This window comes from Rhinopithecus bieti, unplaced genomic scaffold, assembly GCF_001698545.2.
Source record: "Rhinopithecus bieti isolate Rb0 unplaced genomic scaffold, ASM169854v2 scaffold_15643, whole genome shotgun sequence".
Lineage (NCBI taxonomy): Eukaryota > Metazoa > Chordata > Mammalia > Primates > Cercopithecidae > Rhinopithecus > Rhinopithecus bieti.
In genome coordinates this window covers 804,805-824,179 of record NW_016808215.1, presented here as the reverse complement: position 1 = coordinate 824,179, position 19,375 = coordinate 804,805, and the positions used below count along the sequence as shown (strand labels likewise).

At 52.7% G+C, this 19,375-nt stretch overlaps 1 protein-coding gene across 2 annotated transcripts in view; it reads right to left on the bottom strand.

Annotated features, from left to right (window-relative positions):
• Window positions 1-5,234: 5,234 nt before the first annotated feature.
• The window catches only part of XRCC1 (X-ray repair cross complementing 1), a 36,209-nt gene continuing 22,068 nt past the window's right edge, over window positions 5,235-19,375 (bottom strand). For both annotated transcript variants that reach the window (XM_017885883.1, XM_017885884.1), the window contains 14 exons: window positions 16,154-16,312; window positions 15,109-15,183; window positions 14,901-15,012; window positions 14,485-14,594; window positions 14,300-14,411; window positions 13,444-13,702; window positions 13,003-13,119; window positions 9,218-9,311; window positions 8,927-9,059; window positions 7,955-8,009; window positions 7,721-7,860; window positions 6,067-6,157; window positions 5,532-5,607; window positions 5,235-5,425 (listed from right to left, as the gene is read on the bottom strand). In XM_017885883.1, coding sequence (XP_017741372.1) covers window positions 5,312-5,425; window positions 5,532-5,607; window positions 6,067-6,157; window positions 7,721-7,860; window positions 7,955-8,009; window positions 8,927-9,059; window positions 9,218-9,311; window positions 13,003-13,119; window positions 13,444-13,702; window positions 14,300-14,411; window positions 14,485-14,594; window positions 14,901-15,012; window positions 15,109-15,183; window positions 16,154-16,312 — 1,647 coding nt within the window. In that variant the 3' untranslated portion in view covers window positions 5,235-5,311. The remainder of the gene's footprint in view (window positions 5,426-5,531; window positions 5,608-6,066; window positions 6,158-7,720; window positions 7,861-7,954; window positions 8,010-8,926; window positions 9,060-9,217; window positions 9,312-13,002; window positions 13,120-13,443; window positions 13,703-14,299; window positions 14,412-14,484; window positions 14,595-14,900; window positions 15,013-15,108; window positions 15,184-16,153; window positions 16,313-19,375) is intronic.

Below are 19,375 nucleotides of genomic sequence, written 5' to 3'. Positions count from 1 at the left end.
ACTCCAGAAGTAGAGACAATATCCTTAAGAGACAAAAGAGTGTAAATCATAGATGAAAAGATGGGTAAATGTGACCATAAATGAATGTAAAGTTATGACTAGGATGGATGAGATGTAATATTTTAAGAGTGTGTACCTGGCATATCCTATTATATAGTGGAAGTTAGGAAAAGCCTTGTTGAGGATGTAATGTTTGAGCTGAGATCTGAAAGTTGTGGAGGAAGGAGAAAGTAGAAAGTGTCCATAGACTAGATAAAGAACAAGTGGTACATATACATCAGGGAATACTATGCAGTCATAAAATGGAATGAGATCACATCCTTTGTGATTTGCTTTCCAGGAAACTGATTTGCTTTCCAGGAAACTGATTTGCTATCTAGGCTCACCAGGGCAAGTATTAAAGGACCAGTGAGTAGGCAAGGCTAGGAGCAAAACTGCAAATTTATTTTTTGGTCAGCCAGCTTTGTGGGGGAGGAGTGAGGTCCAGCGGTCTCCGGCAGGGGAGGCCAAGGGAGTCGCCCCATGGAGCTCTCCCGTGAGGTTCCTAATGCAGTCCTGACAGGAGTGGGGGCTGAGGAAGTTTGTGCCCTGCGCCCTCCAGGAGCGGCTTTTATGTCCTGGGCCTGGGAGTGGGCGGGCAGTGGGCGGGACATAGGCGGGTTGGGGGCCGGGCGGTAGGCGTGGCTAGGCAGTTCCGGTTTTTCTCCGTGGGAGGTCGGGTTGCACCTGCACAGTCCACCTGTGTCTTTCCCGGGTGCGGGAAAGTTGACGGTGAAGAACCCGGAACTGCGCCATCTTGCCTCCGTTAGTCCAAACAGTTTGCAGGGACGTGGATGGAGCTGGAAGCCATTATCCTCAGCAAACTAACGCAGGAACAGAAAACCAAGTACTGCATCTTCTCACTTATAAGTGGGAGCGGAATGATGAGAACAATGGACACAGCTGGGCATGGTGCCTCACAGCCTCTAATCCCAGCACTTTGGGAGGTGGAGGCAGGCAGATCACCTGAAGTCAGGAGTTCAAAACCAGCCTGGCCAACATGGCAAAACCCCCTCTCTACTAAAAATACGAAAATTAGCCGGACATGGTGGCAAACACCTGTAATCCCAGCTACTCGGGAGGCTGAGGCACGAGAATCCCTCAAACCCAAGAGGCAGAGGTTGCAGTGAGCCAAGATCATGCCACTGCACTCCAGCCTAGGTGACAAGAGTGAGACTCCATCTCAAAGAAAAAAAAGAACACATGGGGGGAACAACACACACTGGGGCCTGTCAGGGGGTGGGGGTTAGGGGCTAGGAAGAGCATCAGGAAGTATAGCTAATGGATGCTGGGCTTAGGTGATGGGATGATCTGTGCAGCAAACCACCACGGCATACATTTACCTATGAAACAAAACTGCACATCCTGCACATGTACCTCTGAACTTAAAATAAAAGTACAAAAGCCGGGCACGGTGGCTCACGCCTGTAATCCCAGCACTTTGGGAGGCCAAGGCAGGTGGATCACCTGAGGTCGGGAGTTCAAGACCAGCCTGACCAACATGGAGAAACCCCGTCTCTACTAAAAATACAAAATTAGCCGGGGTGGTGGCGCACGACTGTAATCCCAGCTACTTGGGAGGCTGAGGCAGGAGAATCGCTTGAACCTGGGAGCCGGAGGTTGCAGTGAGCCAAGATCGCACCACTGCACTCCAGCCTGGGCAAAAAAAGCGAAACTCGGCCGGGCGTGGTGGCTCAAGCCTGTAATCCCAGCACTTTGGGAGGCCGAGGCGGGCGGATTCACAAGGTCAGGACGGTCGAGCCATCCTGGCCTAACACAGTGAAACCCCGTCTCCACTAAAAAAAAAAAAAAAAAATAACAAAAAATTAGCCGGGCGAGATGCGGCGCCTGTAGTCCAGCTACTTCGGAGAGGCTGAGGCAGGAGAATGGCGTGCCGGGAGGTCGGAGCTTGCCAAGTAGAGTCTGAGATCAAGCCACCGCACTCAGCCTGGGCGACGAAGCGAGACTCCGTCTCAAAAAAAAAAAAAAAAAAAAGGCGAACTCTGTATAAAAAAAAAATAAATAAAAATAAAAAATAAAAATAAATAAAAAATAAAAGTAGAAGAAAAGAAAGTGTCCAGCATAAGGGCTAGGACTGAGCAGGCTGCTGTACTGTACTCAGGCCTTTCAGGGAAGGTTCTGGGAGGGGTAAGGGGTCTACTCTGTCCTCCCAACCCAGCAGTGCCGCTTGTATCCACGTTTATACAGAGAGCTGTCCTGTATATGTGAGCTGGAGAGTTTCTCCAAAGCAACCACACCAGCAGCAAAGTTTCAAAGACACATACTCATTTGAGAGGGCGTTGATCTGATCCAACCTTACTTTCACAGAGGGGAGAAATGAGGCCAGGAAAGATGAGATTTATTGGCAACCAAACCACAGGGCAGTGCCTGAGTCTAGGTGGATCCTGGGTCTCTTGATAGCCTGACACCCACCCAGCTGTTCCTTGAACACGTAACGCACGCTCCTGCCTCAGGGCCTTTGAACTTGCTTTTCCTCTGCCTGGAAGGGCTCTCTCAGATACTCCTTACTTCTCCCGGGTCCCTGTAAGTCCTCCGAGAGGCCATCCCCAATCACCCTATCTAAACTACCAAGACCTTACCATTGTTGTCACTCACGATGCTATGTTTTCCTTGCTCTCACAGCATTTCCCACTATCCAAGGCTGCACTGCACATGCACCATCTCTGTCCCCCTGTACAATGTCAGGCCATTGAGACTGGGGACTACTGTCTGTTTTTTTCATACTGTCTTCCCAGTGTCTCCCACATGGTGGCTGTGGTAGGCAAAGTAATAGCCTCCCAAAGATGTTCACATCCTGCCTGGGCACAGTGGCTCATGCCTGTAATACAGCACTTTGGATGGCTGAGGCGGGTGGATCACCTGAAGTCAGGAGTTCGAGACCTGCCTGGCCAACATGGCAAAACCTCGTCTCTACTAAAAATACAAAAATTTTAGCTGGGCATGGTGGCAGGTGCCTGGAATCCCAGCTACTCGGGTGGCTAAGGCAGAGAACTGCTTGAACTCAGGAGGTGGAGGTTGCAGTGAGCTGAGAATGTGCCACTGTACTCCAGCCTGGGTGACACAGCGAGACTCCATCTCAAAAACAAAAAACAGGGAGATTATCCCAAATGATCCAGGCAGGCTTAATGTAATCACAAAGATCTCTTGTTGCCCAGGCATAAGTGCAATAACATGATCTCGGCTCACTGCAACCTCTGCCTCCCAAGTTCAAGCGATTCTCCTGCCTCAGCCTCCCAAGAAGCTGGGATTACAGGCATGTGCCACCACACCTGACTCATTTTGTATTTTTAGTAGAGATGGGGTTTCTCCATATTGGTCAGGCTGGTCTCAAACTCCCAACCTCGCGTGATCCGCCTGCCTCGGCCTCCCAAAGTGGTGGGATTACAGGCGTGAGCTACCGCGCCTGGTCTACAATCACAAAGATCTTTACATGTGGAAATATGGAACAGAAGAGTCAAGGTCAAGGTGATGGGATATGAGAAGGACTCAATAGGCCATTGCAGGCCTGGAATATGGAAGGGGAATGGAATGTGGGCAGCTTCTAGAAGCTGGAAAAGACAAGAAAGCAGATTCTCCCCTCGAACCTCCAGAAGGAACGCAGCCCTACCTACCTTGATTTTTAGCCCAAGGATACCCATTTTGCACTTCAGACCTCCAAACCTATAAGATCATAAATTTCTATTGTTTTAAGCCACTGAGTTTGTGATAATCTGTTACAGCAGTAGTACAAAACTAACATGGTGAGTTATCCGTAGGAGTGTGAATGAGCAAATGAATGAGTAAATGTGAAGTCTAAAGCCACCCTTAGCTGGGCGCAGTGGCTCAACACCTGTAATCCCAGCACTTTAGGAGGCCAAGGCGGGAAGATTGCTTGAGGCCAGGAGTTTGAGGCCAGCCTAGGCAACATAGTGAGAGTCCATCTCTACAAAAAATAGAAAATTTCTCAGGTGTGGTAGTACATGCCTGTATCCCACCTACTCAGGAGGCGGAAGCAGGAAGATCATTTGGGCCCAGGAGATTGAGGCTGAGTAAGCAGTGACTGCACCACTGCACTTCAGCCTGGGCAACAGAGCAAGACCCTGTCTCTAATAATAATATAAAACCATCCTCATCAGAAAGAGACAGGAGTGAGACTGGTAACCCTTGGTTGATGAGGCAAAAGTTGGGAAAGGGCTTGGAATGTCCAAGAAAAGGTTACCCAAAGGTCAGATCTCAAACCTACCTCTGACACTGGCCTCTGTCCTATTCAAACCCACTCCTAACATTTCCACCCTCAGATTAAAGTCCAGGCTTCTCAGCCTGGAGTTCACAGACCTTCAGGCCAGCCCTGTCCAAAAGACCTTTCTAGAGTAATGCAAATGTTCTCTGTGCTGCCCAATACAGTAGCCACTGGCCCAATACAGTAGCCACTGAGCAAATGAAATGCATGGCCACTGTGACTACAGAAGTGAAGTTTACATTTCATTTCATTTCATTTTAATTAATTTAAATAGCTACCTGTACCCAGTGGTGATCACACTGGACAGCAGAGCTGCAAGGACTGTACCTAGCTTTCTAAATCTGCCCCCAAAGCCTCTTCACCAAAGGCAGCAATGCTCTTCTGCCTGCCTCAGGCTGCTTCCCACCTCCTGACCCATGCTGTGGCCTCTGCCTAGAGCACCATCCCATCCTCTGCCCTGATTCCCTCACAATCAGCTCAATTCCCACTTAAACGTGGTGGAGCCTTGAAGGGGGTCCAGGGTTTGAGTGGGTTGCTTAAAATGTCCTTTCCTCCCATTCTACCTCCTAAATTAGGTGATGTAAAACCACGGTGGTGACATTCATTATACAGCTACTTCTGAAAACCCTGGAGGAAAGGCACTATCCCTGGCCTGGGGATGCTGAGGCTTCAGGAGAGAGACGGGCCTCATGGGTACTGAGGCCTCCAGCCACAAAGGGACAGCCAAGACACAGATGTGGCTCACAGGGCCAGAACAAGTTGAGGGGCAGTGCTGAGAGTCAGATTCCCAGTTCCCTGCCTCTTGCCAGCACAAGGATAAGGAGCCAAGCAGAAGAGACAAAAGAGTTCCTTCTCTACCAGATCTCTGATGGAGGTGCCCAGCATTCTTCCCCAGGTCCCAGGGAGCCTCTTAGCGTTTTGGGAGACTCCTGGGTGAGAATAGGCAGCTGCTCCAAACCAACTCATCTTTATTAAATGCATCGTGTGTGTGTGTGTGTGTGTGTGTGTGTGTGTGTGTGTGTAGCACATACTTCAGGCCTGTGGCACCACTCCATAGAGCTGGTGAGGAAGTAACTTCTGTTTCTCGTTGCAACTGTAGATCCATCGGGGACGAACAAATGCCAGGGAGGGGTTGTCCATCAGGGCCTGCAGGGTGGGGTGGAGTCCATACAAGAATGTGTCATCAAGGGGAGGACGGAGGAGATGCAAAGGTGTGCCAAGGGCTCCCATTCTCTGCCTCTTTGATACTCACCTCCTCAAAACTGGGATCCCATTCCTGTGCCGTGATCACAAACTGAACCCGGTCACTCATACAGTCCTCGAGCTCACTGGTGGGAGAGAAGAAAAGAGGTAGAAGGCACATCAGGGAATCAGCACTGACATCCTACTCCCCAGACACTCTCAGTGGCTGTCCTCACACTGTCCCCACCTATTCCCCCTCTAGGCTGCCTGTGGTGACACCATTCTTCCATGTATCCATCTTGCCATAGCTACAATGACCAGAGCTCCCACAGTGGCTAATCCCCAGGCCAGCCCTTTCAGAAGCAGGGGTAGGGGTAGGGATCCTCACTGTAGAGAAGAGGAAACTGGGGCAAGCAATGTATCCTGGGCTGCCGGCGGTGGGCAAGCTGGCATTCGGATTCCATGGCCTGTGCTCTCCTGCTGGGCATGGCCCTTCTCCATCCTTCTGATAGTCTTCTTTCCCACACCCCCACTCCTCCCAGCAGGTCCCTGAGCCCTCCCCTGGACCCATCACCCCTTCCCCACCCCAGTCCCTGGAGATTCACCCATTGAAGGCTGTGACATATCGGATGAGTTTCCGCCGCTCATCCCCAGGGAACTCCCCGTAAAGGAAGAAGTGCTTCCCCTGGAAGAAATCTGCAGGAGAGAAGGGGGCTAAAGTAAGCGTGAGGCCCCAGGAGTTCCCAGGACCAGACAGGAGTGACAAGGCTGACCCAGCAGCTGAGGAGAGGGCTGTCCACATGTGGGCAGGGATTGATGGCGGGCAGTGGCCCCTGCCTAGTGGCCCATCAGAGCCTTCTGGGGAGGTAGGCAGGTTGGTTGGTTGGTTTGCTTTAACAGTAGAAGATACAATGACTATTATTGCGATTTGTTTCTGACAGACAGGCGGAAGCCACTTATCTCTCTCTCTCTTTCCTTTTTAAGACAAGGGCTCACTCTGTCGCCCAGGCTGGAGTGCAGTGGCGTGATCTTGCCTCACTGCAACCTCTGCCTCCTGGGCTCAGGTGATTCTCCCATCTCAGCCTCCCCAGTAGCTGGGACTACAGGTGTGTGCCACCACGCCCGGCTAATTTTTAAACTTTTTGTAGACAGATGGGGTATTGACATGTTACTCTTGGGCTCAAGCAATCCTCCCACCTCAGCCTCCTGAGTAGCCAGAACTATAGGTGCACATCACTATGCTCAGCTAATTTTTAAAACTTTTTGTAAAGACAGGCAAGGGGGAGGGGCGGTCTCGTCTCACTACGTTGCCCAGGCTGGTCTTGAACTCTTGGACTCAAGCGATCCTCCCACCTCAGCTTCTCAAAGTACGGGGTGAGCCACCGTGCCTGGCCTGCCTGGAGCCACTTAATGAGCTTAGTCCAGGCTGGAAACATCAGTATCTGCCACTTCTTCACCTTGCTCTCCTTTCCAACCAGTGCCTTTCTTGCTCTGACCTTTGGGGTGGCTCCTTTCCATTTTAAGGTGACTCTCTAGGCCATCAATTTGCTGATGCCACTTTAGGGGCTTTGGAGAATCAAAGCATCTTCCTGCCCATCACCCAAGAGAAACTGGGTGGAAACGGCTCTTCTGTAAGTCCCCAAACCACACCTCTGTACAGCCCCGGCTGCCTTTCCTCTGCTCCCTTCATTCTCAAAGAAGCTCTGCCTCCCTGCCTCCCATCCCCCAACTCCCTGCAGAGTTTCCCCATTCTCTTTCATTCTTATTATTTTACACTGGAAATGCACACACACAATGTGTGCAGACAGCATCCATGTCCAGAGTGATGGCTGATGTTAAAGCCAACACTGGTGTGCACCCACCCAGGGCCTGACAGAGAGCAGTGCCCCTGTCACCTGGTGTGCCCAGCTTCACCCCAGACCAACAGAACGGCACCTGGGCAAGTGAATCACTAGCGTGGGGGTGGGGCCCTCACCCCTGACGTGAAAAAAAGGAGGTCACACCTGGCACATGGCTGCAAGGGGAGTGGTCAGAACAAGAAATCTGGAGGGGAGAAAAAGGCAAGACACAGAGAGGATGCTGAAGGGAAGGGAACAAGCCTAGCAGAACCTGGAGGTGCTGAGGTAGGGAGTGGGTTGAGGAAGGAGAGGGGAGGCAAGACACGGGGACAGCAGTGACCCCAGGGTTGGCCAGGGCAAGTCCCAGTTGAGAACTGAGAAGGGAAAATGCTGCTTCAGGAGGGATGGGGGGATTTTCCACCTGGGAGCTCAGGGACTGGCAGATCAGGTGGCTCCTGGTGTTCCTCATCGTCCGTGTTCTCATCCGTGGAGCCTGCATACGGGTCTTCCCCGTTCTCCTCCTGGCCAGGGGGTGATCTGTGTTCCTTCTGCTCAGCCACCCTGGGGTTGCCAAGAGGAGTAGAGAGTGAGCATGCAGGGCAGCCTCCCCTACACCCAAGGCCAGGGACACCCCAACCCCCAGCCCCAGCCCTACCTCCTCAGCTCATCCTCTGTGTCCCCAGAATCTTCCGCCCCGTTGTCCTGTCCTTCTACAAGTAGAAGCTCAGTGAGTGCAAGGCTGCCTTATCTCCTGGGAAGACTGGCAGCTCTCCCAGCATGGCACAGACCCAGGCATCTCATGCCCCCGGCCTCAACTGCCCTCCAGATCCAGTCATCTGGGCCCCTAGTCCCTCCTCCCTCAGACCCAGGAGTCCAGGACTCAGCCCTTCCTCCCTCAGACCCAGGAGTCCAGGCCCCAATCCCTCCTCCCTCAGACCCAGGAGTCCAGGCCCCAGGCCCTCCTCCCTCAGACCCAGGAGTCCAGGACTCAGCCCTTCCTCCCTCAGACCCAGGAGTCCAGGCCCCAATCCCTCCTCCCTCAGACCCAGGAGTCCAGGCCCCAGGCCCTCCTCCCTCAGACCCAGGAGTCCAGGACTCAGCCCTTCCTCCCTCAGACCCAGGAGTCCAGGCCCCAATCCCTCCTCCCTCAGACCCAGGAGTCCAGGCCCCAGGCCCTCCTCCCTCAGACCCAGGAGTCCAGGACTCAGCCCTTCCTCCCTCAGACCCAGGAGTCCAGGCCCCAATCCCTCCTCCCTCAGACCCAGGAGTCCAGGCCCCAGGCCCTCCTCCCTCAGACCCAGGAGTCCAGGACTCAGCCCTTCCTCCCTCAGACCCAGGAGTCCAGGCCCCAATCCCTCCTCCCTCAGACCCAGGAGTCCAGGCCCCAGGCCCTCCTCCCTCAGACCCAGGAGTCCAGGACTCAGCCCTTCCTCCCTCAGACCCAGGAGTCCAGGCCCCAATCCCTCCTCCCTCAGACCCAGGAGTCCAGGCCCCAATCCCTCCTCCCTCAGACCCAGGAGTCCAGGCCCCAGGCCCTCCTCCCTCAGACCCAGGAGTCCAGGACTCAGCCCTTCCTCCCTCAGACTCAGGAGTCCAGGCCCCAGCTTCTCCTCCCTCAGAGTCTGACCTGACTGTTCCCCCTCAATGTCTATATCTTCCTGGAGCACTGATGAGGCTGCTTTGGTCTCTTCAGGGGATGGGGGCTTCTGGGGTGAGCTGGGTCCCGTTGCCTGAGTGGGTTTGGTTTTGGTCTGGGGGCGCTGAGGAGGGAGAGTGGGTGGGTGAGGAGGGCAGGAACAGTGTGGGTGTGATGCACAGGTACCTGCAAGAAGCAGGAGTGGGAAGTTTGGGGTGCCACAGCAGATCCAGGTCATCCTCCCACTACACCCTCCCCCGCACTGGACAGGGGGCATCAGACCTTTCGAGGAAGCTTGGAGGCTTCATCTCCACTGCTGCCGCTGTGAGAGGCCTCATCCTCCTCGCTGCTGGAGCCTGGCCCTGCCATGAGGTACCTAGGGGAGGAATCAGGCCTCGGACAAACAGGCTCGAGGGAAGTGGGGAGGGCATTCAGGAGGCAACAGCCACTGGTGTTTACTAAATACTCACTCTCGTGGGCTTCATGGTCTTGCTCCCAGCCCATTCCCTCCCAGCTCAGGAAGGCCCCAGTGAACCCAGTCAGCCCGGCCACCTGCCCTGCAGACCTGGGCACCCCCTTTCTTCCCCTCCCTCTTTTTTTTTTTTTTTTTTGAGACAGAGTCCCATTCCATCACCAGGCTGAAGTGCAGTGGTCTGATCTCGGCTCACTGCAATCTCCGCCTCCAGGTTTGAGCGACTCCCTTGCCTCAGCCTCCCTAGCAGCTGGGATTACAGGTGCACACCACCACGCCTGGCTAACTTTTTGTATTTTAGTAGAGACAGGGTTTCACCATGTTGGCCAGGATGGTCTCGATCTCCTGACCTCATGATCCGCTCCCCTCGGCCTCTGAAAGTGCTGGGCGTCAGCCACCACTCCCAGCCTTTTTTTTTTTTTTTTTTTTTTGAGACAAGATCTCACTCTGTCACCCAGGGTAGAGTGCAGTGGTGTGATCTTGGCTCACTGCAACCTCTATCTCCCGGGGTTCAAGCAATTCTTCTGCCTCAGCCTCCCCAGTAACTGGGTTAACAGGGCATGTGCCACCACACCTGGCTAATTTTGTGTTTTTTGTTTTGTTTTGTTTTTTAAGTACATACGGGGTTTCACCACGTTGGCCAGGATGGTCTCGAACTCCTGACCTCGAGTGATCCACCCACCTCAGCCTCCCAAAGTGCTGGGATTACAGGCATGAGCCACTGCACCCGGCATTCCCCTCCCTCTTGGGTAAGAAATGTCTTCTCAATTCAGAAAGGAACAAAAAATCAGAACTTTCCTCTTTGAGAATCAAAGTCAGTTTCTCATTAGGAAAATACCCACCATTTAAGGGGAAAATCTCAAAGCAAATACGTTTTAAAGACCCCAACACTATAATCATGGTTCCTTAAGCCACTAACATTCCAGGAAAAGAATTTTCCCAGCTCTAACAACAGTAGCAGATTGACACTTACATGGGACTTCCTACATGCCAGGTAGCACATGACAAATACTGAGTCACTGAATCCTGAGGTAGGTGCTATTTTTAGCCCCATTTTACAGATGAGGAAACTAAGGCACAGAGAGATTATTTAATCTGCCCTAAGCCATAGGAAGGTATGCAGAAGCAAATGAATGTATTAGTTCCATTTTTCTGAGACATACGTGTTAAGACCCTTCTGCATTTAAATTGGTTGTTTTAAAGCTGGTGAAATGCTGTTTGGGTAAGTCACACTCATAAAACGGTGCCTCACAGGAGATTCAGAGGATTTAAAATGTAGTAGTTCATTAACAGTCAATAGTCGGCTTATTTTTTGAGACAGAGTCTCGCTGTGTCCCCAGGCTGGAGTACAGTGGCGTGATCTCGATTCACTTCAACCCCCACTTCCCAGGTTCAAGGGATTCTCCCACCTCAGCCTCCAGAGTAGCTGGGGCTACAGGTGTGCGCCACCATGCCCAGCCAATTTTTGTATTTTTTGGTAGAGATGGGGTTTTACCATGTTGGCCAGGCTGGTCTCAAACTCCTGACCTCAAGCGATCCACCCGCCTTGGCCTCCCAAAGTGCTGGGATTACAGGCGTGAGCCACCGCACTCGGCCCAATTTTTATTTTTGAGATAAGGTCTTGATTTGCTGCCTAGACTAGAGTGCAGTGGTACAATCATGGCTCATTGCAGCCTCGACCTCCTGGGCTCAAGTGATCCTACCACCTCAGCCTCCCAAGTAGCTAGGACTACAGGTATGTGCCACCATACCTGGAAAATTTTTTTCATGTTTTGCAGGGATGGGGTCTCACTACGTTGCCCGCGTCATATAGTTAATTTTTTTTTTATTTTACGAATGAGTACAAGCCAGAATTTTTAAAAATATAAAATGTTTTGTGAATTCTTTTTGTTAAGACCAGTTGCAAATCCAACATTGTCTTTTTCCCTTTTCTTTCATGCCCTCAAGCTCCCAGGTACATAATAATGCATATCTGGTTCCTTCTGCCCCAAATATAGCACCAGCCCATCCCCTCTTCTGTTCCTGAGGCCTCAGCCTACTCAGGAGTCCCTACCTGCAGCCTCCCCTTGACAGTTCATCCCTCCCAACAGAGCCTGCCCCTGCTGCCATCAAACCTTCAGTGATTCCCCTCTGCTCAGAGGAGGCCCCTGGAGCCGGATGGGCTTCAGAATTTTGAATCTTTCAGATTTCAGAGAGGCAAATGGCTGGCGTACAGATTGGTACATAAACTCCCAGTAGGGCCTGGGGGAGCACCCCATGATCAAACCCACTAATATTTCTGGAGTTAAGACCATGACACACTTAAGGGGATAAAAAAAAAAAGTCCACAAATAGCCTCACATTAGTTCAGGATGACTGCAGCGAAATGAGTTTGTGCTGAACCTAGAAAAGAACTTTCAGCTTCTAGAGATGTTTGGATTCCTGAACAACAGATGATGGTTCTGTGAAGCTGTATGGAGCCCAGTGTGTAGCCCGGGCTCCGGAAGCCCCTTCTGACCTAAGCCTACCCACCTCGCAGCCTCATTATCCCCCAAGGCAGATCATTTCTCAAATACACCAGGTACAGCTAACTTCTGAACACACTCAGGCCGTAGAGTACAATCCAGTCTCCCCTCCAATCCACGGGCCTCAGATCTGAGCCTGCTTTGCTTGGTCCAAAGCCTTCTGTGGTTCTTACGGCCCCAGTCCCATTTTTCCTGCCACTTCTTACCCCCACGTAAGCTCAGCCTCACCTACAACTCCTCCAGGCAGCCAATAGGCTGCCCTGACCTTATCTCCTCTGTCCAGCATGTTCTCTGCCTCTGTTCAGCCTGAAAAACCTCTCCTGGGACCTTGAAGACCCCTCGCTCTCTGCGGGCCACCCCGTAGGGCTTTCACTCCACTGTTACAACAATTCTGATCCCTCATCAAAGTGAGAAGCCTTCAAGGGCAGGGCTCGATAACTGGATCCTCAGCCTTGCACAGTCCAGCCTGGCACCAAGCAGAGGCTTCTGGGACTCATTTTGGTTTTGGGTTTTTTTTTTGTTGAGATGGAGTCTCGCTCTGTCACCTAGGCTAGAGTGCAGTGGTACGATTTTGGCTCCCGGGTTCAACCGATTCTCCCGCCTCAGCCTTCCAAGTAGCTGGGATTACAGGCATGCACCACCACGCCCAGCTAATTTTTGTATTTTTAGTAGAGACAGCGTTTCACCATGTTGGCCAGGCTGGTCCTCGAACTCCTGACCTCAAGTGATCCACCTGCCTCAGCTCCCAGAGTGCTGGGATTACAGGCATGAACTACTGCCCCGGAACTCACTTTAAATGAATGAGTATGGACCCCAGCACTTGTTCTTCCACCCCTGAGTCTTTGCACAAACTACTCCTCCAGCCTTTTCTGATAAGCAGGCTTCACAGAGCCCTCTGTGACCTCCCAGGCAGGTCCTCCTTCCCTCATCTGGAGTACCCCAGCCCCTGCCCCACTCCTCTCAGTAATCTGTTGACTCTGGGCTGGGACCACCTGTGTTTCCGCTGGCAGGCCCCGGTCTGACTCCTCTCCAGATCCCTGGCATTGCCCGGCACAGAATAAGGAGCAGGGTTGGTGTGTGTGTGGCCTTACCTTCGGGAGGGCAGCCGCCGACGCATGCGGTGACAGTCCAGCACCCACTCCTTACGCACGATGCGGCCTCCCAGGCCTAGGACCTGGCTGTACTTGGGGGTGTTGGCAAAGGCACAGCTGGTGGGGGGCAGAAGTGAGGATGTCAGTTAGGTGTAATCTGAGGGGTAAAGGGGAATGAGAGAGACAGGGGAGACAGATGGAGACACAGAGAGAGAAAGAGATCATGAGATCGAGGTGGGAGAAATAAAAAGAGGTTGGAGACCAAGGGAGAGATGCAAAAATCAGAGAGAAGACAAAGGCTACAGAGTGCAAGCGAGAAAGAAAGCGAATGAGAGAGAGAGAAAGCATGCAGCATAGTGGACACAGAGAAAGCACAAGGTGGAGGAGACACAGGAAGCTGAGGGAGAAACTAGCAGCGCAGAGAGTGGGGTGCAAGCCTACATGAGGTGCGTGCTGTCCTGGGTCCAGTCTGGTCGGTACTTGGCCCCAAGCTCTAGGGCCTTATCTCGCAGCTCAGAGCGGAATGGGTTCTGGAAGCCACTCAGCACCACTACCACACCCTGAAGGATCTTCCCTAGGTCCTCTGGGCCAGCTCGGGGTCGTCTGGGCTCGGTGCCTTCTCCTCGGGGCTTGCCTGTCACTGCCCCCTGTGCTGGGGCAGGGACTGGGACTACGGCTGGGGTACGAGTGGGAGCTGGTACTGGAGAAGCCAAAGAGTAGATCAGTTAGCACCACTGGGGCTCAACCCCCAGGACCTCCTCCCTCAGACCCAGCAGTCTAGGCCCCAGCCCCTCCTCCCTCGGACCCAGGGGTCCAGGCCCCCAGCCCCTCCTCCCTCAGACCCAGGGATCCAGGCCCCAGCCCCTCCTCCCTCAGACCCAGGGGTCCAAGCCCCCAGCCCCTCCTCCCTCAGACCCAGGGGCCCAGGCCCCCCAGCCCCTCCTCCCTCAGACCCAGGGGTCCAGGCCCCAGCCCCTCCTCCCTCAGACCCAGGGGTTTAGGCCCCCCAACCCCTCCTCCCTCAGACCCAGGGGCCCAGGCCCCCCAGCCCCTCCTCCCTCAGACCCAGGGGTCCAGGCCCCAGCCCCTCCTCCCTCAGACCCAGGGGTTTAGGCCCCCCAACCCCTCCTCCCTCAGACCCAGGGGTCCAGGCCCCCCAGCCCTTCCTCCCTCAGACCCAGGGGTCCAGGCCCCCAGCCCTTCCTCCCTCAGATTTAGGACAGCAGACTCCAGCCCCTCTTCCCCTAGGATACAGGAGCACAGGCTCCTATGGGAACAAGGGATCTAGTTAGCTTACATTTAGGTCTCTTGGGAACAGATGGCGACAGCTGGGCTGGTGGTTTGCTGGGGGTCTTCTTTTCTTCTTGGTTCAAATCCAACTTCCTCTTCCCTTTGGGAGACTCCTGGGGCTGAGGGGATGGGGATGGGTTGAGGCCTCCAGCTTCTCTCCTCCTCCATCCCACCAAAGTCTGATGATTTCACCTTGGAGGTGGCGCCTATGGCCCTGGAGACTGGAGAGGCTGAGGAGGCAGCACTAGAGGCCTGGAGGGTAGCAGCTGCATAGCTGGGTCCTGCCGGGTCGCTGGCCGTGACTATGAAGGGAGAAAGTGGATTCAGGATGAGAGGGCTGAGCCCCAAGACCCTTTCACTCCCATCTATGGGACACAGAGTACTGTTCCCAAATCCCACCCATGATCCAGCAGTCCCAGCCCCCAGACCCCTCATCCCTCAGGACCCAAGAGGCCAGGCCTATCTTCCTCCACCCTGAGACCCCATACAGGACTCCACCACCCTCCTCCCTCAGACCCAGGAATCTGAGCCCCAGCCCCCTCTGTCCTCAAACCCACGAGTCTAGGTCTCAACCCTACTCACTCAGGACCTAGGTTGTCCAAGCTCACCTGGGGATGTCTTGTTGATCCGGCTGAAGAAGAGAGCCCCCGGCCTCAAAGAGTTGGCGCTCTCATCCTCCTCCTTCACACGGAACTGGCCGAGCTTGGTCACTGTCACCTTCTAAGGTCCCGCAAGTTCAGTGTTATAGGTGGGCTGCTGGCAGGTGGGGGTGGAGAGGCAGGGAGAAGGCCATGGGGAGCGACGGGTACAGCTTACCTGGGACGGGGCCTCTGCCTCATCTTTGTCTGGGGGGCTATGAAACCGTACAAAACTCAAGCCAAAGGGGGAGTCCTGGGAAAGGAGGGGTGGGAGTCAGGGAGTCTGGCCCAAGGACAGAGGCCAGGCTCAAAGACCTTTTCACTCAGGGAAGCCCCTTCCTGGCTCTTTCCCTCTCATGAACACCCATGTTGAAGGAGGGGCCCTGGTGATGGTGATGACAATTATAGGATTTAGCTGTTGTGCCTGAGCCCTAACTCTGGGTCTGGCACCAAGCCCTTTTCACACATTAGCTCTTTGAGCAATTGGCAGTCTACTGGGTGTCCCAGCGAATCCACTGCCCTATGCACAAACTCCTGCCTGTGGAATGGGAGGGAGTGCTGCGTGCTACTTCCAGAACACAGAAGTGTTCCAAGGCTCTCTCCTCCTCTGCTAGCTGGATGCAGAGCCAGAAAATGAGAGAAGCCTGGGTCCCTGCATGACCTCATAAGGAGAAGCCAGCTGACAGGCTAAACACTCCCCAGGACAGTTACCTGGGCAAGAAGCACACCTTTATCATGTGGCATCATCACATACTCCAGTCTTACTGTTACCACAGCTTTTAGCATCCCCTAACCTACAGCAACCCTATAAGGATCAGGAAATGGAGGCCCAGAGAAGGTAAGTCACTTGCCCAAGATCACAAACCTAAAAAGTGGTATAGCCAGGATGTGAACTCAGTAATCAAGACACCAGATCTCCTGATGTTAACTACTAGGCCCACTCTACTAGGCCACCTCCCTAACAAGTCAGTTCCCCTCCTCCGATTGCCCTCTGAGATGCTACAGTTCACCCTTCCTAGATTCCCTCCAGGAGATGAAACTTCTCATTACAGGAAAGATTCCAAACCCATTTCGGGGAACGCAGGGATCCAGTCTCCCCATAATCCCAAAGGACACCAGCTGTCTGCTCCTCCCAGCCCTATTGGCCCTCAATGTTGAGCAGACTCAACATTGGCCCTTATTTCCCTCCTTGCCCAGGACCAAGGACTCTGCACCCTAGGTACCTTGCTGTAGGGCTGGCTACAGACAATTTTGACCCGGTCCCAGCGCTTCTCGGCGGCTGCCCGGACCAGCTTGTCAGGTCCAAACATGCGAACGCGGTTGGGGTTTGAGCCACTGCGGCTCTCAGAAGGGGACATGAAAGATGAGGTGACCAGAAGGACCTGGGGTGGGAGAAACCACAGTGAATGAGAACCAGGGCAGGCTGGCTTAGATGAGAGCTTCTAGGGGCTGGGGAAGAGGGCACAGGGCCCATGTAGGGGACTAGGAGCTACTAGAATGTAGCTTGGGCCTCGATGGCTCCAGACCCTTACTTTGTTTCTGAGCCTTGAGTCAGTCCTGCCCTGACACAGGCCCCAGAGGGATCTTTTTATCCTCCAGATGTGAGCGACCCTTATCTAAATTCTCCCATGGAGTCTTCCATATATCTGGCAATACAGCAGGCTACATGTCCTAAGGAACTTTCCCGGCAGAGAATACTTGGTAAACTGGAACAATATTCAAACACCTTTTGGAAATGTACAGGTGAGTCAGCGGAAAGGCAAGGGGAATTACTAGAGGCTGGAAATGAGAGAACAGAATCCAAAGAGTCAGAGGAGCTGCACTAAGTATTAAGTGATTGTTTCTCAGCTCAACCCTACCCTCTACAACTCATCTCCGTGATCTGGGCCTGCACTTGGAAAACCACGTTTCTGCTTCCCTAGCTGATCATGACCAGGCTCTGCCAATAGGGGGAGCGAGAGAGAGAGGCTGCAAGGCTGCAGGAGGGAGGAGGGACCTGCTCCTGGTGCATTAGCAGATCCTGTGAGCATCACCCCCAGTTAAGCTTCAGCTTCTACAGTGGTTCCCGCCTGCAGCAGCAGATGAATCCAGTTTGCAGTGTCTCAGTACCTCCAGAAACAGCCTCGTTCAGCCCCTCTCAGCAGCTGCTGGGGGAGAAAGCCCTCCTCAAATGATCTGAATTTCAGCTCCTGGGGCCCCACCTCCAAGTTTCCAAACACCTACGTTTCAATAATTCCTGCCCCTCTCTTTTGTTCCCCTAACCCTGGGAGTGGTAGCTACTCCCTGCTGTTGCTTCTCCTTCATATCTTAGTCTTCCAGTAACACCTAGTTACTGGTTCTTTCTACTAAATTCTCTGTTAGAATAACTAGTTTGGTTTTAGTCTCCTGGCAGGACCCTGTCTGACCTGGCAGCACTAATGTTGGTAGTTTGTCGTGGTGCTGATCTCAGGTGGGAAAAACTTGATTTTATTATTATTTTTATTTTTTTAAGAAACAGGGTCTGTCACCCAGGCTAGAGTGCAGTGGTGTGATCATAGCTCACTGCAGCCTCGACCTCCAGGGCTCAAGTGATTCTCCCACCTTGGCCTCTGAGTAGCTGGGTCGAGAGATGCACAACACCACACCTGGCTAAATTTTTATTTTTTGTAGAGGCAGGGTCTTGCTATGTTGCCCGGGCTGGTCCTGAACTCCTGGCCTCAAACGATCCTCTCACCTCAGCCTCCCAAAGCTATGGAATTACAAGCATAAGCCACCACACCCAGCTAGAACTTGATCTTTAAGGGTTATGCACTTGGTGGTGAAAGAGAACAAGAGAGAAAACCCAGCCTCCAAGCAAGGGAGAATGGCATCTCAGAGATCCTCAACACATGGCATAGAACTGAAGACTCCCCAAAGGCAATGCCCACACTAGTTAAATGAACAGGAAATGCACCTGTGGAAAGAGTCCCTGGGAGGCCTGTCTGTCTTGGCCTTAGCTTGGGGGGACACCAAAGAAAAGGTGAAAATTCTCTGGAGAACTCCTCACAAGTCTGTTCTCTCAAGGAATTTAGAGCAGAAATTCATGTTTGCAATCTGCATTGAAAAACCCAAGCTGAAGCCGGGCATGGTGGCTCACGTCTGTAATCCCAGCACTTTGGGAGGCCAAGGCAGGCAGATCACTTGAGGTTAGGAGTTCAAGACCAGCCTGGCCAACATGGTGAAACCCCGTCTCTACTAAAAATACAAAAATTAGCCGGGCATGGTGGCAGACGCCTGTTGTCTCAGCTACTCAGGAGGCTGAGGCAAGAGAATTGCTTGAACCTAGGAGGCAGAGGTTGCAATGAGCTGAGATCACATCATTGCACTCAAGCCTGGGTGACAAGAGGCCAGGAGTTCGAGACCAGCCTGGCCAACATGGTGAAACCCTGTCTCTACTAAAAATACAAAAATTAGCTGGATGTGGTGGTGGGCACCTATAATCCCAGCTACTTGGGAGGCTGAGGCACAAGAATCGCTTGAACCCAGGAGGTGGAGGTGATGGTGAGCCAAGATTGCGCCACTGCACTCCAGCCTGGGTGACAGAGCAAGACTCTGCCAAAAAACAAAACACAAAACAAAACAAAAAGACTGGGCACAGTGGCTCACGCCTATAATCCCAGCACTTTGGGAGGCCGAGGTGGGTGGATCACAAGGTCAGGAGATCGAGACCATCTTGGCCAACATGGTGAAACCCCGTCTCTACTAAAAATACAAAAAATTAGCTGGGCATGGTGGCACGTGCCTATAGTCCCAGCTACTTGGGAGGCTGAGGCAGGAGAATCACTTGAACCTGGGAGGTGGAGGTGACAGTGAGCCAAGATTGCGCCACTGCACTCCAGCCTGGGTGACAGAGCAAGACTCTGCCAAAAAACAAAACACAAAAAAAAACAAAAAAAAAAAAAAAAAAAGATGAATGCAGCCACTTTTGGTTGGGTATATTTTGTTACTGACTTAGTCACTTAGTCTCTTTCCTAACTGACATGCTGTGAAATTTATAAAATTGAACAATAAAGCCTTTTATTGTTTATTATATAACCATAGCTCTTTTTGTGCGCAGCTGATTGTGCAAAGGAAACAAGAAAGACAATTATACAGAAGGGAAGCTTTCTCCCTGACCTTGACTATACTTATTTAGAAAAGGCCTGATTTGGAGCTGACAGGGAAGCTGCATTTATCATCTGGTGACTAAAAGGGGTAAGGCAAGCTGTGGTTGGCAGCTACTATCCACATGAACTGAGATTTCCTCTGAGGGTTAGACCACTGGCTTCCTTGGCTTTAGGGCCTTGCAACTTGGGCTGAACCATGCTACCAGCTTCCCTGGTTCTCCAGCTTACAGACAGTCTATCATGGGACTTTGCAGCCTCCATAATCATGTGACCCAACGCTCGTAATCTCTTCTATCTATATCTATAAACTATTGGTTCTAT